General features: G+C 40.3%; 1 protein-coding gene across 1 annotated transcript in view; it reads left to right on the top strand.

Moving 5' to 3' along the window:
* LOC126201874 (probable hydroxyacid-oxoacid transhydrogenase, mitochondrial) overlaps window positions 1-24,426 on the top strand; it is a 62,208-nt gene extending 37,782 nt beyond the window's left edge. Inside the window, exons 7-10 of the mRNA XM_049936819.1 lie at window positions 254-412; window positions 3,953-4,104; window positions 19,495-19,616; window positions 23,923-24,426. Of these exons, the coding sequence (XP_049792776.1) occupies window positions 254-412; window positions 3,953-4,104; window positions 19,495-19,616; window positions 23,923-24,006 (517 nt within the window). The 3' untranslated portion in view covers window positions 24,007-24,426. The remainder of the gene's footprint in view (window positions 1-253; window positions 413-3,952; window positions 4,105-19,494; window positions 19,617-23,922) is intronic.
* Window positions 24,427-25,547: the final 1,121 nt, after the last annotated feature.

A 25,547-nucleotide genomic window follows, 5' to 3' on the forward strand; every position in this document is an offset into this window, starting at 1 on the left:
AAAATACAAAAGTATCTTAACTTTATTTGTAGCTTATTGCCTCTTTCACCTCTGCTAGCAATTTATTAATGAAAAAAGCCATGCTGGGCCATGAAACATGATGAATGAATAATAGAAGAGAAATAATAATTTATAAATTTCTCTCTCTCTCTCTCTCTCTCTCTCTCTCTCTCTCTCTCTCTCCTGTACCTTAATTTTACTTTTACTTAGAAAATATCAGAGAAATTTAAGTCTAACAATATGTCTTGTTCAGGTCGGTTTACCAGCCAGATGACGTCGAGGCCCGATCTGCCATGCACTTGGCATCAGTAATGGCAGGCGTTGGCTTCGGTAATGCCGGGGTGCACCTTTGCCATGGTCTGTCATATGCAATATCTGGGAATGTGAAAGATTACAAACCTGACGGTTACAGGTATGTGATGTACTTACCGCTGTAAGAGATAATTACAGGGCAATTTGTAAGCCATTGTGGGATTTGTTGATCTACAAACGATTACTGAAGTAATCTAGCAGTACTGCCGCATTGAAAATGCAAAATATGGTGCGTGAGATGTTTATGTATTGTATCTTCCTCATAAGCCGGAGACAAATATCAAACTACATAACACACAGAGTACTGCAGCAGCATATGAGCAATCATAGTACTATTATTTTAAGTTGGCTTGGACAATGCCCTATTTGTACTTGGTATTTTGCACTAGTTTTTCCTGGAACCATATTAAATTCCTTTCTCTCCTCAATGGCATATATGGCTGTTGTGACTCGCCGATCTTTCAAAGTGCTGCCGCGCAGTTACGCGCGTCCTCTACATACGGCGCTGTCTGCCAGCCATGCAGCAGCAGCGCCACCTAAGCGGCCAGCCAGCCAGTGGCCATTAGACTCAAACTCAGTTATGATTTGACTTTTAAAAGTGCCACACATCTTGCTTTGTTTACTTGATCTGTGACTTTCATGTATTGCGTCGTCCTTGAAATATATTTGTTCAGCTTGAAGTTATAACAATGGCAAAATCATCTTTATGAACAAATGAAAGAAAATGAATTCCTACCATCCCTGGACATTATCATGTAGAGGATGATTAGTGTTTGCAGTGATCAAGTACTGATATGTTTAAAGGAATCTTTAAAAATACAGAAGAATAAAATGTTATGTGAAAGAAAGATAGTGAGTTCTCAAAATAAACAGGCTTTCACTTTCCTGCCCCTATTGCCCTATAGCTCCTCCCCTCAAATGTTGCTTTTCTTATTTTTATATGCAGCATTTCTATCAGCTGAGAGTAAGGACTAGGTAATTATTGATCATCCCATATTTTTTGTTGTGAATGTCTTTGTGACAGTACTAGTTATAATGAAATATGCTGCAAATAACCAGATCTGTGGTGCAAGTATAATATCGCATCATAATATCCTAAATATAATGTGCAGGCAACCTAGCATCAAAATTAATTACCATAAATTGCATTTGTAGAACTAGTTTCCATTTAAGGTTGAGCTACTTCAGAATGTTACACAATAGAGACTACTGGATAAAAAGAATTCACATTGATTACTTTACCGACTTGTTTCCAGAACTGAAAGTTACCTTACTTATGACATATATCTGAAACACTGCAATTTTACTACATACAGATTATTTTTATAGACTGGATTTTCTTCATTATTCCCAACCAAAAATTAAACTTTTGTGTCATTTCAGTTTTCCTTATTATCTAAGATATCAGGGGAACAAACTAAAGTGTTAAACAGCTGAATTTAGTGTCATATTATCTAGAAATTCAGTTTTTTGGATGTTAGGGTTATGTTATCAACTCCCTGCAATATTTCTGTCAGTTATCTGAAAACATAGTAAACAAAACTGCAGGCAACACACAAATTAGGTATAACTAATGATTAAATATTCATAAATATATTGTAGAGTTTGACTAAAATCCATATACAAAAACAGCATAGCTACTTTAAAAAATAGTATTCTATCATTTCTGTTTTCATTGGGTAGGCCATAATAATATCACTCCTAAAAACAGCTAGTACTTTTCTCTTGTTCTACATTCAGAGGATCTGTAACAGAGAACCATGAGCTCTACTCACTTAAGAATGTTGTTTCCGTATCAATATTCTGCGAACAGTTTAAAGTAGTCTTCTTTTTATTACTCATTTGTATTTTATACACTTTGTCACCAGTCCCAATGAAGTGTACTTTTCCATAAAGAGTATTGTCATTCACAGTGAACAGTTTGCAAATAAGGCTAAGTGCAGTTTTGTACAGGAAAATACACTACTGACCATTAAAGTTGCAACACCATGAAGCATAGCATGTAACGAACTTTTACTTCCTGAGCAACAATACACGAATAAATTTGTAAGTGATGTGAGGGTATTCAGAGTGTGAAAATTAGTACATACAGTTGCCACCTATTGCAGCTACAATGGCTCTAACAAGGCAGGGCATAGACATACGGAGTTTGGATAACAGATACTCATATGCCATTTCATACCGCTTCATCTCTGTACTTGAGTTCATAAATCATAGTGACTGACAAATGGCAGAATGCCAGTTTCTCAGCAATATATGAGCAGATGTTTTCAATGGGTGAGGAATCTGAAGAATGTGCTGGGCTGGGCAACAATTGAAAACCGTCTGCACCAGCACTGCAAAGGCAACATGCTCCCTTCTGTTATTTAGTTGAAAGAAAATGTCACAGAGTCCTTGGAGATAGGGTACAGTCACTGGCCTCGTCACATTGGAAATGTAATGCCTAGTGTCCAAATTACTAGTTACATGTACTACAGGAGATAGCGTAGTGCACTCAACGGTGCTCCATACCATCTGACCACACCTCCGTATGAATGTGACAAATGCCTTCAGGCAACATCCATTTTCTTTAGAACCTTCACACATGAACATGCCTATTATGATGATGATCACAAAAGCAGGACTCATCTGAAAACGTGATGTGGTGGCGCTCCTGTGACCAGTGTGGATGTTGGGTGCACCACTGTTGACACACCTCCCTCTGTTGCCACTTCAGACACCCACAACAGTGGTTATCATGTTCACAGCACATGACGCTCTAGATATAGACACAGTTTGTTTGGACACTTCTATTGCTGCAAACGAGCTCATTTTCTGACTCAAGCTGCATGACAGGGCTATTCCATCTTCCATGGCTTAGCAAACAATAAGTCAATCCTCTCGGGCACGTCATGTGGCATCATTAAAATCCTGCATGGTGTTGAATATGGCGTTTCTTAATCCATTGGTTCAATATTCACATGACAGTTGTGGGATACGGACCACGCGAGCAGCAAAATCGCAGAACGATTAATAGCAGTCCCTGTAGATCACAATCTTGCTGCTATAGAATTAAGACATGTACTGGAAGACAATCATCATTTTTGCATGAGGGATAACACAATCTTCTCGCAAACGAACAACATTCAAACACAATTTGTGAATGAGAAACCTGCTGAGTGATCTTTCTTTATCTACAAAATATAGATGATATAACTCCTTCCTATTTTGTGCAGATGTGTTAAAATGCTAATCATATGCATATGCAAAAATGTCAAACACCACATGCCAGTTTGACCTTGTTGCATGTTGCCACCACAGTTTTGCATTTTCAGTAGGCATGGCACTAGTGTACTATATTTTGATGGTCTTTATTGTTAGAAAGATTATTTTGTCATGTCAAAAAAAATCTACTTTACCATCCGTACTATTGATCCACTACTTATAACTACATGAGTGAGTGGATAATTATTTCCTCTTTTTCTCATTTTTACTATTCTTGAGTCGCAGAATTTTCAACTGTATTTCTTAAGTAATAATCTGTATTTTAATTTGGCTGGCTATCCTGATCTGAAATTATTCAATAGTAGTGTAAGAATTGTTTCTTAAATTTTTGTTGATAATAAAATTTATTTATACTTCTGTCTGTCACTGATTTTAGCAAGGATCATCCCATCATTCCACATGGCTTGTCTGTTGTAATGAGTGCACCGGCAGTCTTCAACTTTACGGGACCAGCATGCCCTGACAGACATATTGAAGCAGCGGGTATCCTAGGAACTGATGTAAGAAATGCTAAGAGGGCAGATGGAGGTATGTGTGTTTTTTCTTTACTGGTTGGATTTAATTTCTCATTGGCTGTGAGGATATCTGTAGTGGAGGTCCAACTTAATGTTTGGAGGAGATTTTATTGGGTTATTTGGGAAAGGAATTATTGTGGTATTTTGTAAGTGGTTGATGAAAACCACAAGAAGCATGAATTAGTATCTCCAAATTAGAATTTCAGATCCACAACGTCAAAAGAACAATACAGCATTTTATCAATGTGATCTGTTGCTAAGTTGTTCGCCTGCTAGGGGAATTTATTTTTGTATTGACATAATCACATTGTTACTAAATGATGGAATAAGTAGATGTGTCAGATATCACGTGTTCTTTTGGTCATCAACCCTAAGGTCAGTTTGACACACACAACAGCTGTCACTTGTCAGCTGTTGTTTTCATTTCTGCATAGCTCAACATCCCACATGCTGTCCTTTCCAGAGCAACAGAACTGTCAATAATAATTACCTTCCGTGAGGTGTAAACTGATTAGAATTTGTGCTTTATTAGATGTGGTGGTTTGCACAAAGGGTGATCTACAAAACAGTGATAAGCACTCCCTGGCAACCATTCCGTATTATTGGCATGTTTGTACCTCTATTACAAGTAGACTAAAAGCAATGGCGGGGTTAACAATTGTGAGCAAAAGCGTGTTGTGGGATCTGTTGTAGTGTTTTGATGTCGTGAAATAATTCTGAATATTTTCTATGCAATTTTCATCTTTGTGTTGCCAACTATGGATCAACTGGAATGCAAGTAAATCTAATCTAATATAATCTAACTATGCGATATTATTAAAGATATCGTTTTCGAAGAGCAACCTTTCCATTTCTAAATACAAATAAACAAGTCCCTTTGCTGTTTCAAAAGATGAACCAGTAGTAAACAAAAACAAAATGGAACAGAAATTGTGCCATTTGATTGCCACTTGATACATGAAATGTGCTCGTGAATGGAGTGCTAGAACTTAGATCATGTTATCTTGACTGATAAGTACCCTCTGGTAGAGGGAACCTTAACACTTTCGCAGAAAGGAAAGCATGCCATGTAAAGCTGTAGCAAGATTGGAGAGAAAAATTGCTAGGACCTAAGGATTGAAGAAATGTGTACTGTCTTGCCTGTCTCTTATCATAACTGGTTTTAGGTATCCTATATTTAATTTTATTTAATTTTATGTTGCACAGAAGAGCAAGTTATTAGCTAATAGGCAATAAAGAGTCCAGATTTTCTGAAGAGTTCTTGTTCTCCTGGTTACAAATAATCCCATCCAATATTAATTGCGTGGTGTTTTTTTTTTTTTTTTAAAAGTCGGGGTGTCAAACAGGCCAACTCAAAGCAGGAGAGGCACTACAGGACATTTTAATTTCCACTGTCCTGAAATAGTTTAATGGCATCCATTACAAAATATACACTTTTGAGTTCCACAGAGCAAAATACAGTGGCGTGAGGTATAAGAATGTTGCACTTCAGGACACTTACGACCAATAACATCTCTCACATTTCCTCGAAGATATATATTTTATGTATTGGACTCTCCAGAAAGATGTGCGCTACAAAATGAACTTATTTTTGAAAAGTCGTTCTTTTTTAATTTTTTTTACGTTCTGATGTGCAGAGCCGTCTGAGTTATAGTGGGAGGTGGTGGGGGAGTCACAACATGACCTGTGTTTACATTTAGTGATTTTTCTGTTTCCTCTTCGTTTACTGCTCTCACGTCAAATGAAACTGAGACGGATTTCCGTGGCTGGGAGATATCAAGTGAATTAAAGTACATTCACATAATTACGGAAGGCCAAAATATGTTACTAGTTTCAGATTTTATTTTATTTCCACCTGTCTGACAGTCGAGCATTAATAACCTTGCAGAACAAAAGTTATTTTTGTTGGTTTACTAAAGAAATTTGGCTTTTATTAAGCTTTCCTACTGAGGCAGTAAACTTATTTGAAACGAAGTGTTTAATTCCACACTATTGGCTAGTTTCAACTGTTAGTTGCATTTCAAGTGCATATTCTCATTGTCTAGCACATATGGCATTATGCCATAATAAAGAACCAAACATGAGATGATAAAGTATTGGTACTCCAAGAAAATTTACGTCCCGAAAACCATACCGAAAAGCTTAGTATCAGGTTGAGGCCTACGTCATTGGGGATCTTGACATAGAAATGTGCGTTTTAAGGTGAACTATGCATTTTAGTATCGTTCACGAAATTCTGACGCTCTTGGAGTACCCTCTGATGGCTTGTTTCTTGTATGACATAGTGTAAGAAAGATCTTTTAATGTTTTACATGTATGAACATACAGGCTTCCTACATCACAGTAGCTGCACAAATGTGGTGACGTCTCTTATCTGGCGCTCTCTGGCAACTGCTGAAATGAATCTATTTCTAACAGGTCGAGGGAAAATATTGCGAACTGTGGTTCGAAAAGTGTTATTTTCAAGGTAAATTTCCTTTTACGCAAGATGAACTATGTACGATGAATTTCTTAAATCACAGAGCGTTTGCTCTCATTTAAAAATCAACTCTTTGATGACGAGCCATTTATAAGAATTTCGAGCCAAGATGATCAGAGATTTATGTCGGTAGTAAAAATTTTACTGACATATTTGTGTGATGTATCTTAAAAGTGAAACATGTGCTAAACATATAAACATTATATGTGAAAGATTAGCTTCTCTTGTAGCTTATTAATCTTAGAGACAAGTATTATATGTGAAAGCTTTGCATTTCTTGTAGCAACACTATGTATATTAACTTAAACTATTAACTTTTCGTGTTGGTGGAATTCGTATTTATACTTTCATAATGCAAAAATATGCAGCGTACCATCAAAAGATCTTTCCAAAATGTGTTCTCTCCCCCCCCCCCTCCGGCCCCACCCCATTCACCCCATGCCTTCAGCCTCTCCCCCTCCCTGTCAGTACCCATACCCACCCCTTCGGGTGCTGCTCCCCCTCCCCCGCTGGAGAAATGCTCCCCTCCTTTGGCAGCCGCCAGTACTGGAGCTCCCTCCCGGGACTCCTCTTCCCGGCATCCCTCTGAAAGGCGATCTGCTGCTCCACATCAGCAGTGCGATCTGCAGCCGGTGGGTGCCAAGATTGCCCGGTGTAATTCCGTGCCCGCCCTCGCTGAAGCCTGCCTTTCTCTTCCTTCTCGAGAGAAGGAGCAGAAATGCAAGAACAAGGCCCCTCTGGTACCCCCTGAGGTGCAGCCTTCCCCTCCTCCAGGCAATGAACCAACAGTCTGACCTATCCTTATCGGTGACGGATGGCGACTCAGCAGTGTGACCAACTCCGGCTCATTTGCTTCCCATTTGGACTCTGGCTTGAGAATCCTTCAGTGGGGATGTAATGGCTATTTGCATCACCTTCTAGAGTTGCAGCTCCCTCTTTCCTTCTACTCTGCCGCTTGTATTGCATTCCAGGAGACTCATTTTGTCAATTCTTACTCACCCACCCTTCGTGGGTTCCACGCTTTGTCGGAACCGCATTGCTCCCTTGCGGGCTTCTGGTTGTGTTTGCACCTTGGTCTGCAAGGGTAGTAAGTGGGTTCCCCTCCATACCACTCTGGAAGCCATTGCTGTCAGTGTCCATTTGATGACTCCAATCTCAATTTGCTACCTCTACCTCCCACCTGACAGCTGCCCACATCCCTTGCCCTCATCACCCTTCAACAACTCCATTCTCCCTTCCTGCTACTCACAACCCTCTTTGGGATAGTCATACGACTACTGCCCTGGGCAGGACAGTTGAAGCTGTTCTGGCAGGGCTTGACCTCTGTTTACTAAACACAGGCACTCCCACACACTTTAGTGTGGTGCACAGCACTTTCTCTACCATCTGCAGTCCCGGCCTTCTTCCCTCCATTCAGTGGAGTGTCCACGATAACTTACGTGACAGCGACCATTACCTGATTGAAATGATAATTAAATCAACACCCCCATCTGCAAACAAAAGTTGATATACATAATTGGGGGCATGTTTAAAATGTGTGCCCCGACCGTTACTCAAACCCAGGATCTCCTGCTTACATGGCAGATGCTCTGTCCATCTGAGACACCGAGGGCACAGAGGATAGTGCACCTTTCACATTCCCTGTAAGCCCCCATATTCCCAACATGTCCACACCACTACATACGTAGTGTGCCTAATGTATATTAACGCCTGTTTGCAGCTGGGGTGTTGATTTAATTATCATTTCATTCTAGAGAAGCTGCATGGTCATCGATGGTATTTGTTCTTTCAGGTACAAATACTACCTTCATATATCATTACCCGATTGTTCTGATCTTCCTTCAGTGTCTCTCGCTCTGTCACCCTCCCAGGTGGGCCATATCTAAGGCTGATTGGGGTGCCTTCTCCTCTGCTCCCATTCCCCCCCCTCCCCCCCCCCCCCCCCCCCCCCGTACCCTGAATTGCCGTATGACAGTGTTGATGAATCTACACAGCCATAAAAGACCGCCGCCATGCTCTTCAACACTTCAAGCAGCACTCTTCCACTGCTCTTCTTCTGGTCTTTAAATGATTCCATGCCTGGGCCCGCTACGCAATCAGACTTTAGAAACAGATTTGCTGGGGACTGATGACCATAGATGTTAAGTCCCATAGTGCTCAGAGCCATTTGAACGGATTTGCTGGGAATGATATGTAGCTCACCAATCTGGACTTCGGAGCAGAAAATTTCACTCAACACTTTGCTCAAGCTTCGGCATCAGCTCAGTATCCACCCATGTTGCTTCTCCTCAAAGAGCGCTCAGAATGACTGCCTTTGTCTTTTGTTTCTCTCTGCTTGGAGCCAAATAATGCCCCATTCAGCAAGTGGGGATGTGCCAGTCCCTTCGCCCTTTGTCCCGACATTGCTCCTGGACTGGATCGGATACATAACCAAATGCTCCAACACTTATTGGTGGCTGGCCACCATCGTATACTTGACCCTCTTCAGCGGTCTTTGGAGTGAGGAAGTCTTTCCTACCCAGTGGCAGGAAAGTATTGTTGTTCCGATGTTGTAGCCAGGGAAGCCACCTCTTCAGTTGGGTAGCTACCATCCAATTAACTTTACCAACACCATCTGCAAGCTCCTTGAATGCATGGTGAGTTGGCAGCTCTTTTGGATCCTTGAATCCCGCGGCCTTTTGTCATCGACTCAAAGTGGTTTTCGCTGTGGCCACTCTGTGGTGGATAACTTGGTCCACTTGGAGTCTATCTGGTTGGCTTTTGCCCATCGGCAACACCTCCTTGCAGTCTTCTTTGATCTGCATAAAGCCTGTGACACCACGTGGCGTCACCGTATCCTCACCACCATTCACGAATGGGGCCTTAGGGCGCTCTGCCTGTTTTTATCTGTGACTTCCTTTCTTGTCGCGATTTTCGGGTCCAAGTTGACGCCTCCTATAGCACTCCCCATCAGCAAGAAAAAGGAGTTCTACAGGGTTCCGTGCTGAGCGTCCCTCTCTTTCTCATAGCCATTAATGGTCTGGTGACAGCTGTTGGGCCAACAGTATCTCTCTCTTTGTGTGCTGACGACTTTTGTATCTACGTCACTTCCTCTGTAATGAGCACTGCAGAATGCCGTCTACAGGGGGCAATCTGCCGGGTGCACTCATGGGCTCTCTCCCATGGCTTTCAATTTTCAGTGGCCAAGGCGTGTGTCGTGCATTTCTGCCATTACCATACAGTCCATCCCCTTCTGGAACTGTTCCTTGATGGCCAGCCCCTGGAGGTGGTGGACACCCATCACTTCTTGGGTCTGATCTTCAATGCCCAGTTGACATGGCTCCCTCGTCTTCACCAGCTGAAGAGGATGTGCTGGTCCCATCTCAATGTTCTTTGGTGTCTGTGCAATACCATCTGGGGTGCAGACTGCTCTGTTCTCCTGCGATTGTATCAAGCATTGGTCCAGTCTCTTTTAGACCATGGAAGTCTTGTCCATGGTTCTGCGTTGCCTTCGACATCGCAGATACTAGACCCCCATCCACCACTGTGGGGTCCTACTTCTGACTGGTGCCTTCTGGACTATCCCTGTAATTAACCTTCTTGCAGAGGTGGGGATTCCACCACTGCGAGTTTTGCGCCAACAACAGCTGATATCTTATGTGCTCCGCATTTGCTGCACCCCAAATCAAAGCACCCTAATTATAGTCTCCTTTATCCAGACACGGAGATCACCCTGCCACAGCAGCGGCCACGGTGAGGGCTTACCATGGCTATCCGCATTCAGTCGCGCTTTTCTGAGCTCCAGCAATTCCCTTTACCACCTCTTTTCTCCACCCACACAAGTATCCTTCCATGGTGCGTCTCTCGGCCGCAGCTCTGTCTTGATCTTTCACTCGCTTCAAAGGAGTCTGTCCCTCCAATGGCACTTTACCACCAGTTCTACTGTCTCCTCAGTTCTTTTCCAGGTTCAGAAGTGATCTATACTGATGGCTCCATGGTTGCTGGCCGTACTGGTTTTGCTTACACCTATGCGTGACACACACAACTTTGTTCCTTGCCGGATGGCTGTAGTGTTTTAACTGCAGAATTAGTAGCCATCTTGCGTGCACTGGACCATACCCGCTCCTGCCTTGCTCAACGTGGGTGCTCGGTGGTTTTCATTTGGACCCCAGGCCATGTTGGGTTTCCTGGTAATGAAATTGCCAATCAACTGGCTAAATTAGTTACTAACAGTCCATCTCTTCCTATTGGCATTCCAGAAATAGACCTTCGCTCGGCATAACGTTGTCAGGTTTTGGGCCTTTTGGATGCAGAATGCAGATGCACACACTTTCTTCGCCGAACAAGCTCGGGGCGATTAAGGATTCTACAACTCTGTGGCAGTCCTCCTTACGAGCCTCTTGTAAGGCCTCTGTCATCCTATGCTGGCCCCGCATCAGCCATACTTCGCTGACTCACGGTTATCTCCTTCGTCATGAGAACCCCCCTCTCTGTCGTGGATTGATGTTGACTGTGGCTCACATCTTATTTGACTGCCCCAACTTAGCTACCCTGCGACGGACTTCTAGCTTTCCAGACTTGCTACCCCTGGTGTTGGCTGACAATGCCTTAGCGGCGGATCTCGTTTTACGTTTTATTCATGATGGGGGTTTTTATCACTTTGTTTAAGGGAAGGACCTTTCACCTTATCAGTGAGTGGAGGGGATGGCAGGCCCTTTCACTGCCCCCCCCCCCCCCCCCCCCTGCGCACCCCCCTCCCCTTTGCCCCAACTGGATTGGTTTTAACTGGGGTTGGTGGTTCACCCTGGCCCTCTACCTTCCCACTCCCTTCCTTATGGGGTCTGTTATGTCTTGAGCGTACCTCTTGTCTCCTGTGCTTCTTCCTTCACGCCCCTGTCAGCCACTTTCTTTCCCTCACTTCTTCCGCCCTTTACCTTCCTTTCCTTTCCTCTCCATAGTTTATCATTTTATGGACATTGTAGTTCCCTCTTCTAATGTGGGATTTTATCGGTTTTAATTAATCCAAGGTTGGAGGGACTGATAACCGTGTAGTTTGGTCCCTTCTCCACCCAACCAACCAACTTTTGGAGATGCTGTGATTATCACTGCTGCTACAATGTATTAGAAATAGAGCACCTTTTCTAGAAACTTAGAGCTGATTTGTCAGTGGTGCAAGATAAGTTATCAGTTCTGTGTGTTGCAGTAGTGATGTTAGGTTTAGAGAAGAGGGAAAGACTTCGGAAATGGGAATGACCCAAAATACACTTAACTGAAGAGAAGCAATTACTAGAACCAAATGTTGTGCACTACATTAAGAATTAACTTTAGTTTATCTCCTGAATACTGCACTGATGAGTCAAAAAAATTATACCACCTACTTAATGTTATAGTGGCCCCTCTTTTGGAGCCCAATCCATCAGTTCTTCCTGACATTTATTCAAAAAGTTCTTGGTAGGTTTCCCAAGGTATATGGGACCAAATGCCTTTGCACAGATTTCACTATTCCTACAAATTATGGGCTGATGGTTTGTGTTTCTGGACTTGACACTCAGTGTCTTCCCAGATGTGTTAGGTTAGGTTCAGATCAGGCAGATTTGGTGGCAATGACATCAGCGCAAGTTTGCTGTCCTGTTAATCAAACAATGGTAGCATGATATGGACCTAGTGACATGAACAGTTATCCTGCTGGAAGATGCTATCACTGTCAGGGAAGACTTTAAGCTTGAAGGGACACAGGTGGTCCACAGTTACATCACTAGTTCAGAGCTGTCACATTGCCTTAGATCACTACCACATGTCCCATGGAAGTCTAGGTGAATATCCCCCCATAGCAGCCTGCACCTGTAGCACGGTGCCTGTTTTGAGCAGTTACTTGTCTGGATGACAGCATATCAGTACATGATCATTGATATGGTGTAACGAGAAATGTGATTCGTCCAACCAGGTGACTCGTTTCCTTTGATCTGCGGTCCAATCTCAATGATTCTGTGCTGACTGCAATCGTAAACATCAATATTGTTGGGTCAACATAGGGACACATAGGGGTCTTCTGCTGTGTAGCTCAGTATTAAACTGTGTGCTGCATGTACTTCAAACCACTTGTGCCTGCAGCAGAGCTATACCCTATCAGATCTGCCACATATTGCCACCTATCTTGCCTTACAGAGCAGGCAAGCCTCCAACCTCCACATTTTGCAATAAGGTGTGGACATCCAACACCTTCTCACCTTCTCACCTACTCATGATTTTACCGTCCTTCAACTACATGGTTATGACAATAGCATGTGAACAGCTGGCAAGCTTCGCCATTTCTGAGATGCTTGTTCTCATGTGCCAGGCCATAATAAGTACCGTATTTACTCGAATATAAGCCGCACTCGAATCTAAGCCGCACCTGAAAAATGAGACTCGAAATAAAGGAAAAAAAATTTCCCGAATCTAAGCCGCACCTGAAATTTGAGACTCAAAATTCAAGGGGAGAGAGGAGGTTTAGGCCGCACCTCCAAATCGAAACAAAGTTGGTCCATTGTAATATGAGAGACAATTGAGGTCGAATGAATGACGATACGGCTACAGTAGTTTGGTTCGAGTCGTAAGCTTAGCAGTTAAGCTTTACCAGGTAGCCATTGCTATGCGTCAGGTGCTCCGCCCGTATTTATACAGGTACTCTTCCTTTTTCACGTGCTTCGTCTGGTTTGAATCTACTGCTTATTTTGCTTCGATCTGATAAGTGCCGTTTTCTTTGTTATAGGTGTTTACGTCACTCTAAGCTGAAAATGCATTACTGTATTGTGTCATGCATTGTTTGTCGCATTCTGATAGTGCGTGTTTACGGACTGTCGCCGCTCGCGGCATGGCTTGCTTTTGTGCGCGCTACTGCCGCTAACAATAAAAAAAAAAAAAAAAAGAGAGAGAGAGAGAGAGGAATCGTCTCATTAGCGAAACAATGGCAAGAGACTGCTATTTGTTGTTACTTACACTGCTGTTTCTTTGATAATGATCAACAAGAACTAAATAATAGACTGCGTATGATAGGACATGTTCTGAACGAGAGTTTAGCGAAAATTTTTCTCCGTTTGAAAATCTTTGTGGCCGCTTCTTTAGCACATCAAATTCTGCACAGAAATTAGTGTCATCTTAGATTTGAAAATCTAGTCAGTTGACGTGCTTCGTTTCTGACTGTATCACTTAATACGAATATAAACAGGACACGATACATATATTCTTCCGCGTTTGCTGTTGTCTCACTCTAGTTTCGTAGTTTATTAGGCAGACAAGATTTAAATGAGATAGCAGCAAACACAAAAGAAAACATGGGAAAATGTTTATATTCGTATTATTCTTATGGTGAAGAGAATACTGCATGTGATTCACAATTCATAAAAGTTCCTATTAGCAACCATCTCTTGTCACAGGTAGGAAAAATTTCAGAACGTAGAGTTGGCCATATTGACAAACATCCCAAACAGTCATGCCAGTCAGATTTTCGTAGTACATTGAAATTCTGCTACATTCGAAGATGAACAATACGGAGTTTGTATTTACTTCATTGGATAATGTATGAAAATGCAGTGGTCGAAACTCGGGGCGGAGAAAAAAAGCCCGTCTTCCACCTTTTTTTTAAAAAAAAAAAAAAAAAAAAAAAACAAATTTATTTACTGACGCAGAGGTTTTGGTGCCAGTATTTATCTTTGTGCCTACAAACCATGCCTGTGTAGCGCTACATATATTCGACAGCAGAAGTTCGTTGTGGCGGCACCTACCAACATTTTTCAGAACTCCCGCTTGCTTTGCACTCGATTCTAAGCCGCAGGCGGTTTTTTGGATTACAAAAACCGGAAAAAAAGTGCGGCTTAGATTTGAGTAAATACGGTAGTTTATCAAAGTTGCTTATTTCAATGAATTTCCCAGTTCATAGCCTGTATCATTGGTGGAGTGAGTCCCATTTATCTCTCCTCTGCTTATATAATTTATGTGCTGTTACATGCCTGCAGTGTCACCAGGCAGTATTTAGCCTCGCAATTTACAATAGTTAGGACATATTGGCTCATCAGTGTTTTATCTCTTACATGTGCAGAAATGAATGTAATAAAAATAGCAGGAAAGAGAAGTTACCTCCTCTGTGTTACTTAACAGCCGCTGTGTCATTACTGTTACTTTAACATGAATAACAGATAATATGCACACACTCGGTCATTGTAAAACTTATGTTTTTGTTGAACATTAAAGACCAGTGTTAACTGCATGACAAGTAGTAATCCATAAAAATGAATACTTGTACACAGAGGGACTGTTAAGGTGTGTGATTAATTTTCTTTTAATTTGCATAGTGTCAGTTCTTTGCATTATGTGACCAGCTTGTTAAAAACATTTGTACTTGAATGGATGATCCCCTTGAGGAGAAGGCAAATTCTACTTGAATGTTATTTTCCTGTGAACACCTATTACATAGTTGTCTGGGCAACATTGATTTACAATCCTTACAGCACATCTCTGATTTACTTGTATGTTTGCTGCTGGTCTACTTGTTAATGACGGCTATTGAAAAAGTGTTGTGTGCATGATCCCCCTAACACGTCATTTTCCGTGAATCCCATGGATTAATAAGTTGTATGTATTAAAATTAATCTCTTGTTCTTAAGCCTTAAGTTTTTTCTCTCTGCCACTTCCTTTTACGTCCTTACTCCTTCTTTGCATTTCACTCCTCTTTTTCCTTTGAGTCTTATTTGCATCATTTGACTCGTAATCAGTATGTCCGTGGTCTTGGGTTTGAATCCAGCCACTGCTTAAATTATAAATAAAAATCAGCAATGATGTCCAAAGACTTTTGATAAAAGGAATCACCGTAGTTCTGCCAAGAGCCTTGTCAAACAGGGTGGAGGAGCAGGCAAAGGAATACCTTCTTGCTATTTGGGTGGGAAACTGATCCTAACAGGTGGAAGAATCAGCCAAGATCAATGGCTCAATGATGCGGAAGGGAACTGAAACCACTACATTAAAGTCACGTTATGTATGTTCATAATACACGATGATCTCTCCATTGACAAGAGATTCCAGAATAGTTCTCCATTTGGATTTCTGGTAGAGGAATGTCAAGTGGGAGTTGACTATGAGAAAAAGAGCCAAAGACCAATGTAAGAGTAACCTTGTATGAGTCGGAGCATGGAGATTGTCAGAACTTCGAATGTGATAGGAAAGCTAGAAAATCTGAAAAGGGAAATCCAAAGGTGCAATCTAGACACAATAGGAGCCCGTGATGTGAAATCGAAGGAAGATGGTAATTTCTGGTCAGACAAATGTAGGGTAATACAAACAGCAGAGGTAAATGTGATAATCAGAGTAGGATTCACCATGAATAGGAAAGTTAGGCAGAGAGCGGGCTACTATGAACAGTTCAGTGATAGTATTATTCTCATCAGAATTAACAGCAAACCAGTCGGAACAATAGTAGTTCAGGTGCACATGCCATCATACGAAGCAGAAGGAGTTTGAAGGTTAATACATTATGTAAAAGAAGAAGAAAATCTAATAATCATGGTGGGTTGAAATGCTGTAGCGAGAAGGGAGGGGAGGGGAGGGGAGGGGGGGGGAGAGGAGAGGAGAGGAGAGGACAGAAGCAAGTTACATACAGGAGAATATGCAAGTAGCAATGTGAAAGGAGGAAGACTGAGTTCTACCATAAATTTCAGCTCGTAATAGCAAATACTGTTAAAAAATCACAAGAGGAAGTAACATATTTGGAGACAAAGGAAGAGTCCAACAGGATTAAGATGTGGTAAGACAGAGATCCTGAAATCAGATATTGGGTACAAGGCTTTTCCAGCAGCAGATATGAATTCAGATCACAGTTTAGTAATAATGAAGAGTAGGCTGAACTTAAAGAGAACTGCTCAAAAGAATCAGTGTGGAAGAACTCGGACGCTGAGAAATGGTGATGTACACTTTAAAATTTCTAGGGCTATAGAGCTGTAAATACCACAGTAGGCAATTTAGTTGAAGAGGAGCAGACATCTTTAAAAAGAGCAGTCACTGAAGTTAGACAGACAAATGTAGGTACAAAGAAGGTGTATATATGAAGACAGTAACTGTTCTTGAAAGAACAGAATACTGTTGATGACCATGCAGCTTTTCCCTGGAATAAATGATGACTAACTGAAACCCTAAGCTGCCAACAGGTGTTGTTGATATACCTCGATGTGGACAGCTGAAAATGTGTGCCCCGACCGGGACTTGAACCCGGGATCTCCTGCTTACATGGCAGAGACACTATCCATCTGAGCCACCGAGGACACAGATGAATAGCGCGACTGCAGGGACTTATCCCTTGCACTCTTCCCGTGAGACTCACACTCCCAACTGTCCACAATTCTACATATGTAATGTACCTTATACACATTTGCCCATTCACTCATTACTCGCGCACGCTTTGGCGATTTCCGTAAGAGTTTGGGCAACCTGTGCGCATTTGCACAGACGAAGGTCAATGGCTGGGTAACCATGTAAGCAAGAGATCCCAGGTTCGAATCCTGGTCGGGGCACACATTTTCAGCTGTCCACATCGAGGTATATCAACAACACCTGTTGGCAGCTTAGGGTTTCAGTTAGTCATCATTTATTACAAAGAAGGTGACTGTGAAGAAATCTTGGGCAACAGAAGAAATATTTAAATTGATCAATGAAAGAAGGAAGTATAAAAAAATTTTAAAGACAGGGCAGAAATACAGCATTAAAAGAGACTTAGGAATGAAATAAATAGCAAATGCAGGGAAGCCTAGCAAAATGGTTGCAGAAAAAATGCAAAGAAATAAAAAAAAGGAAATGGTCATCATGCAACACATTCATTGTATAGAATAGTCAGAACAATCTATAGTGAGATCAAAGGTAAAAATGTCAATATTAAGAGTGCAAGAAAAATTCCACTCTACAATGGGTAGGGACTGTCTGGTAGTGTGATAGAAGAAGAAATGGGAATCGGTAAAGAAAGAATAGGGGATCTAGTATTAGAGCCAGAGTTTAACAGAGCTTTCTAAGACTTGCAGTCAAATAAGGCTAAAGGAATAAATAACATTCCATCAGTCTTTATGAAATCATTTTGGGGAGTGGCACCCAAATGGTTATTGAAGTTGGTCTGTGGCATATGAGTTTGAAGACACACCATCAGACTTTCAGAAAAATAACATCTACACAATCCCAAAGATAGCATCGATATATAAATGTGAGAACTGTTGAATAATCATTGTAACAGCTGCTGTACTTAAGTTGCTGACAAGAATAATAAACAGAAGAATTGAACGAAAAGTGAGGATTTGTGAAATAATAATTAGTTTGGATTTGGGAAAGATAAAGCAGTTTATAATGGAAGCAAGAGTTAATTTGTTGACCTATAAAAGAATTCAGCAATATAAAATAGTTAAAGTTGTTACAAATTCTCAGGAAAGTAGGTGTAAACTCTATGGGAAGATGGGTAATGCACAACTTATACAAGAAACAACAGGGAACAATAGAATGAAAGGCAAAGAATGAAGTGCGAGACGGGGATGCAGTCTTTCACCCCTACTGTTCAGTCTATACCTTGAAGAAGCAATGATGGAAATAAAAGAAAGTTTCAAGAGTGGAATTAAAATTCAGGATGAAAGCATATTTGATGGTAGGATTTGCTGATGACACGGTTATCCTCAGTGAAAGTGAGGAAGAACTGAAGGAATTTTTGAATGGAATGAACAGTCTAATGTGTAGAGAACACAAATTGAAGGTAAACTGTGGAAAGATGAGAGTAATGAGGAGTAGCAGAAATGAAATAAGTGATACTGTCAACATCAGATTTGGGGACTGTGAAGTAGTTGAAGTGAAAAATACTGTGGAAACAAAATAACACATGACATATAAAGCAAGGAGGATGTTAAAAGTGGATTAGAGTAGGCAAAGAGGGCATTCCTGGCCAAAAGAAGTGTACTGGTTACAAACAATGGGCTACATTTGAGGAAGGAATTTCTGAGAAAGTAAATTTGGAGCATATCATTGTATGGAAGTGAATAATGAATTATGGGAAAACTGGAAAATAACAGATTTGAAACATTTGAGAAGTGGCACTACAGAAGGGTCCTGAGACTTATGGGCTGGTAAGATGAGAATTGAGGTTTTTTGCAGTATCAGTGACAGAATGAATATATGGGAAACAGCTGCTAGATGATGGAGTATCAGGGAATAACTCCATTGCACAATAGGGAGCTATAGAGGAGAAAGCTGTAAGGGAAGTTAGAGTTTGGAATATATCCAGCAAATAGAGTATGTTGAGTTAATGTGCTACTCAGAAATGAAGAGGTTTACCCAGGAGAGGAATTCGTTCAAAGCCACATTTTACCAGCCAGAAGACTGATGGAAAAATACATTGTACTTAAGAGTAGCAGGTCTTTTTGTAATATTTTTTTTTATGATTGATTTCTCATTTTTCATTGTACATCTGAAAGTACTTTAAGTGGTACCTGACAGACCAGAAAGCACAGTATTACTTGATTTTGCAAAAAGTCCTTACATACGTTCCTTAAACCATAGTCTCTTATTTACCGTTGTTTGGTTTTTGGTAAATGCTGTGTTGCTTCACATTGTGATACTTCTTCTTCTTCGGTAATGTATAATCTACTCTTTTAGTCTGTATACAGCTTGAGAGCACCTGGCTTTGTATCATTATCCTGTGAGTTTGGTTGAAATAGTATGCCAAATAATTATTGATATTGATGTATTGCATTAATCTTAGCTTTAAATACTATCGTGAATTATTTCACTGATCAATGCAGGTTTTAATGTTCTTAATCTTTTTTCAGTCATTTTTTCATACAGTAGTTTAACTGACATTTTTGTCATTAGTCTGGATACACTGAACAAATTGCTTTGTTTTTAAGAGGATAAACAGCATTTTTCACAAGTCATGTATCTGATTGTTTGCAGGAAAAATCTTGGCAGATACTGTAAGAGAATATATGCAGATCATGAAAGTAGATAATGGCTTGTCTGCCCTTGGCTTCACTAAAGATGACGTTCCTAACTTAGTTAAAGGCACTGTTCCACAGGTAAGTCTTCCAACAGGGAGATACATAATGGTGAATAAAGACACTATGCTCAGAAAATAGGAACATAAATGGCTCATAAAAAAAATGAGCAATATGAATTTTACATTGAACGGTTTCTTATTTTGTGAATGATAGCAGTCTTTCATGAGCACAATTGACTATCTTTTCCCTGCTTATTCTTCTAGTGTTTTACATACCCTATCTTTAGCAACTGAAGTTCAATATTAAAGCAAAATATTTCAATACATGTATCTCATATCATCCAGAACTATGTCTGTATAATTTTAGTGAAGTGGCAATATAAGTGATGGCTCCTCCCTCCCCTCTGTCCTATTTTTTAAGACCACCTGTCCCACACCGGCCGCGGTGGTCTAGCGGTTCTAAGCGCGCAGTCCGGAACCGCGCGGCTGCTACGGTCGCAGGTTTGAATCCTGTCTCGGGCATGGATGTGTGTGATGTCCTTAGGTTAGTTAGGTTTAAGTAGTTCTAAGTTCTAGGGGACTGATGACCACAGATGTTAAGTCCCATAGTGCTCAGAGCCAACCCACCTGTCCCACAATGTCAGCAACAGCCCTTATAGAAAGTTTGGGAAATAACTGCTGGCAGGTAGAAGCTGTAAGATGCACCTTAAGCATGCCTTATTTGGTGGTTCCATGGCCATGAACAAAGGACACCAGAGTCTCGCACACTGTTTTAATGTGTGAGCAAGATCTGTAGTGTTAGAAGCCAATTCAAAGATATGTCGTAAAACTCTGTTAGCATTTCACTACTTTTGTGTGACAGGTGCAGTGTTGTTACATTGTTGTCAACTGGTACATTTTACCTATGCAAGTGCAGGTTTGTATGTATTCTGCACTAGCTGGCACCAAAGGATAGGTTAGTAATGTTTCCACTCTTGTTTGTATGGATATTGACCACTCAACACAACTCTATAGTGAGTTACTACCTTTTCTCCTTGAATTTTTATGTTTCACCAAGGACTGTTCATTAGAACGGGTATACAGTCTGATTGTGCATATAATATGAAGACTGACTTTGTAGGTTAAAGTTTCTACTGTTTACATGATGGGCTTTTCAAGTTTTTGGTACATATAGAGACAGATTTGTTAGTGCAGTTTTTGTGGCCTATGCCCATAGTGAGTAAAAAGTGTCTCATACCTTACAAAACTTGAGTGTCTACTGCTAGGTACAATTTACTTATTTTCCAAATCCAAGCCATTGTCCTCATTTTTGTTCTTACTCTCCCTCTCCCTCTCCTTACCCATCTATTCACCTCTCCTCCTATCTGCCCATCTTCCTCTGTGTTCCTACCAACTCATCCCTTCCCTTCCCTTCCCTTCCCTTCCCTTCCCTTCCCTTCCCTTCCCTTCCCTTCCCTTCCCTTCCCTTCCCTTCCCTTCCCTTCCCTTCCCTTCCCTTCCCTTCCCTTCCCTTCCCTTCCCCCCTCTCCCTCCTGTGGTTCTAGATCTCTCTCCACAAAGTGTGAATAGTGCTAGCTCATAAAAGTTGTTGCCATCACTTCCATATAACACTTGCTACACTGGAGTTCAGGCCTCCAGCTCTGTTTCTGTACAAAACACCTCATTAAAAACTTAGTTGTGACTATGAAATCAGTGAAACAAGCTCATGGACTTCTTGCTGACTTAGATTTTGTGGACCATCTGCATCTCTGGCACACTCTTAGGTGACACTCCAAAAATATCAGCAGTATTCTGCTCTAGACTTCTGTTTGAGCTTCTTTCACATGATACCCTTTACCAGCATAAACAGGATTCCACATATGTATCATTGTAAATACTATGATCAGTTAAAATTAACACATTGTAACATATCAAGTTTCCCATATGTCACGATCCCGTATTAAGCACATTTGCTGATTTCAATTGTAGCCAAACTATCTGAAATATACATTGATATTACAGTTTAACTTCTCACCTGCCTTTTGCAGATTATTTGTTAGTGGTTTTACAAATGTTGCTACACTGTCCATTTTACTTGAATTCATCCATTGTATGCAACAGTCATACATCACATGACAGGGCTCAGTGATTTATATCATTTGAAAGTTAGCACCAAGGTAGGAACATTTTCCTGACTTCCTTAATGTATGGTATAGTTCTGAGGTGGTCTAGTGATACACAAATAATTTTCAACACACAGCCTTTTCTTGAGGATGTAGTGCACTCTGTCTGTTATATCCCCTACCTGTTTTAGTCCATACACTGTTTAAATTGTGACATTTCTGTTGTTCAAACCTATATAAAATATGTTGCACTGGCTAGAAGTGATCTTATAGATGCTAGAAGTGATCTTATAGATGCCAGATATGTCCTGATTTGTACACGTGAGTTTTCTGCTTACCCCTACACACAATTCGTATCCATGAAAAAATGTATCGTATGATGACCAATGCCTATTATGAGTCACTGGTAGGGTTAACTCGTACAAATACTTGGGTGTAACAATTTGTAGGAATATGAAATGGAATGATCACATAGGATTGATCATAGGTAAAGCAGAGGCCAGACTTTAATCTGATTCTCTTAGTACCTGGCAGTGAACCAGTCTCCATGGGAGATCAGTTAAAAGATATTTATGATAAATCCCAGAATATTACACAGTTATGTGGGAACCATACCAAATTGGATTAACAGAGCATTAATGCATACAAAAAACAGCTTGAATGATCACAGGTTTGTTTGACCTGTGAAACATGTGTTAAATATGCAGAAAGGACTAAACTCAGACACTTGAAGATACATATGAGTAAAACTATCTCGTGGAGAACCTACTTAAAAATATTTCAAGAATGAGATTTAAGTGAGGAAATACTACACCCTCCTATGTATCAATTCTGTAGGTATTGCAAAGACAAGATTAGTCCAATTACAGTGTACACAAAGGCATTCAAGCAGTTATCCAAATAGATCTGGAAGAAGCTCTACTACCTTGTACAACAGGAAGTACCCTCCATTTCTGTGGTTTCCAGAGTACAGGTATAGATGTAAAAATGTCTGCTCTGAGAAACCTTTCACTTTTTAGCCTAGTTCCCTGGCTGAAGAGACATTTGGGGGGGGGGGGGGGGAGAGAGAGAGAGAGAGAGAGAGAGAGAGAGAGAGAGAGAGAGAGAGACTGTTCAAGACACAACAAATTCTATCTCAGTTCTCTTGTGTGAAACTGTAGCCTATGTGCTTAATTAGGCAACACTGGTCAGTTGTGTCTTGACAGCATATTAAAGCATCAAAGTTATCAGTCGTAACAAACTAACTACAATGAAAAAACTAAAAATATATGTTGAACATGTTAAATTACGCAAACATTTAGCAAAGGCACACAGAATAAACTGAGTTGGTCACTACAGATTAACATGCATCACACCATAATATACACACATGTAATGAGTAACTCTTTTTCTCTAGTCTATCTATTTGTTTTTTTCTCAGAACTAAAATTTCAGAAGTTGTGGTATCTGTTATTTATATCAAACCATCCACTATGGGAGAGTAAAAGTTTTTCAGCTCGTATTCCAATGTTGTAGGCTTGTGTGTTAAGTTTTTTCTTGTTTATTTTGTAAATGTTTTGGTTGACTAGTGAAGGTACACCCCTCTGCAATATGAGTGTGTTGGAAATGTATGGTAATAGCTCATGATGTAATGTGTTAAAGGGATCACATGAAAAGGAAATATGATTTAAATAATGAAACAGTGGACCAGTTGTGTATTTCTTCATGTCGACCCTGATTTGTTTAAAGAATTTGTCCTCATTATTAAGCTACCTCTCTTGGTCTATAGGCATTATCTGTGGTTTTAAGATACTGTTGATGCCTCCATTTTGCAGAAATTCACACATACACAAACTATCACTGACACAATTCATTTGTGTGAAATTAAAATATTGTGCAAAAAATACCACATTTTTATTTTTGATCTCACATGGTGTGTGTGTGTGTGTGTGTGTGTGTGTGTGTGTGTGTGTGTGTGTGTGTAGGGGGAGGAGGTGTCTATATGGAATAGAGGTGACACATTACCTTAAAACCAAAAATGATGGCTGCAGGGCAGAGAGAGGCAGAACAGCACACATACAAACATCATATAAAGTACCTATGTAAATATTGGAGTTTGTAATGAGAATAAATTCCTGAAATGTCATGGGTATTTTGTAAAAAAATTATACTTAGAAACTGTCAGCTAGTTTGACATTTGCTACATCAAATTTTTCCATAATCTGTCAGTTAAGGCATTGCTTATGTTTTTTTTTTCTGGATTTTGACAGGCTCTGGTTTCTAAATTAATAATTTATTTTCCAGCACCGTGTCAGGAAGTTGGCTCCATTGGAACAAACTGAAGAGGATCTGACAACAATGTTTGAGAATTCATTTACGGTGTATTAGTCACAACACGTGTCCAGAAATATGGAATATATGAAGCTATGCAAGAAGATGTTTCTTATTTGTGAGAGATTGTTTTTGTGCAATAACTGGAGAGCGGCAGCTGGACAGCAAAACTGCCAATCAGAAAATGCATAACATGCTCAAGGAGATTTTCTCCCCATATAATGTAATGTGGACAAAATTAACCCACATAAATTTACTGGAACATCTTTGATATTTGTAAGAAGACAAGTCATCTGAAGGGAAAAGAAATCCACAAATATTTTTTGTTATTAATGTATTAAAAAGTGTTTTGATGTGTACATACATATGTTTCAGTGGCTTATTACTGTTAAAGCACCGATTTGTTAAGTATTTTTATGTGTGTATCTTTTGTACCTGGATGTTAAAAATTGATAAATAAATTTAATTTGATGTTAATTTTGAAGGTTATTCATAGAGATCTCTCTGTGGTTCCATCTTACGGCTACTAGATGAGCATGCAAATCATGTATGCCTACAGAAAATACAGCAGAGCAGTAGTTTCCATTCAATCTTTGCAGCTCATAAAGACATCAACCATTTGATTCAATCAAAGATTGATGAATCTCCCCAGTGAGTATCGGATCATGTTAAAATAAGCATGCAAGATGAAGGTTATCGTAGAGCAAAAACTATGCAAATTACAGAAACACTCAGATTTTCACCTCCTCCTCCTCTGTTGCTTCTTTAGCCTGATTTCATGCAGCTGTCCACACTAGTCTATCCTATACAAGCCTCTTCGTTTCTGCATAACTATTGCAACCAACATTCATTTCAAACAGGTTACTGTATTGTAATTTACATCTCCCTTTAAAATTGGAACCCACACACTTATTTCCATAACCAAACTGATGCCTCAGGATGAATCTTATCAAGAGTAAGGTTGTACCATTAATTTCCATTCTTCGCAGAGTGATTCAGTGCCTCTTTATTAGCTATCTGATCTACCCATAATCCTTTCAGCATTCTTCTGTAGCACCCAACGAGTTAAAATTTCATAGAGTGGCTATAGGTCCGCCATGTTTGAAGCAAATTGAAGTTCTATCCGCCATGTTTTCTTTAGTCAAGGCATTTGTCTGCTGTGTCCCGCCCCCTTGTAACTGCGTTTGACTTACTTGAAATAGCCCATACTAGCTTTATTTTTTCTAAAAAAAAAAGCAATAGAGAGCAGTGATTTCAGTGTACACTGACAGCAAAAAGGGATGTTTTTGTCGAAATATGGCTAAACTTTTCGATGTAGATAACACTACAAGACAACTCAAATAAGTCTGTCCATCCACTATAACGTTACTTGTTGCCCATAAATTAATGCAATTAGAGCAGGTACCACCAGAATATTACAGTGAAACTTTTAAACATGCTGTGGTTAACTATTAGAAACAGTAACGGGCGCAGAAATGCGATATTTTTGTCGCTATGCCTTGGCAGAATAAAAGTGTAGGGTCAGGGCAAATTTCCTTATTTGCTGAGAATAATGGCATACTTTAGCACTGCACTGAAGTTCCAATAGCTCCTTCAAC

This window comes from Schistocerca nitens, chromosome 1 (genome assembly GCF_023898315.1).
Source record: "Schistocerca nitens isolate TAMUIC-IGC-003100 chromosome 1, iqSchNite1.1, whole genome shotgun sequence".
Classification (NCBI taxonomy): domain Eukaryota; kingdom Metazoa; phylum Arthropoda; class Insecta; order Orthoptera; family Acrididae; genus Schistocerca; species Schistocerca nitens.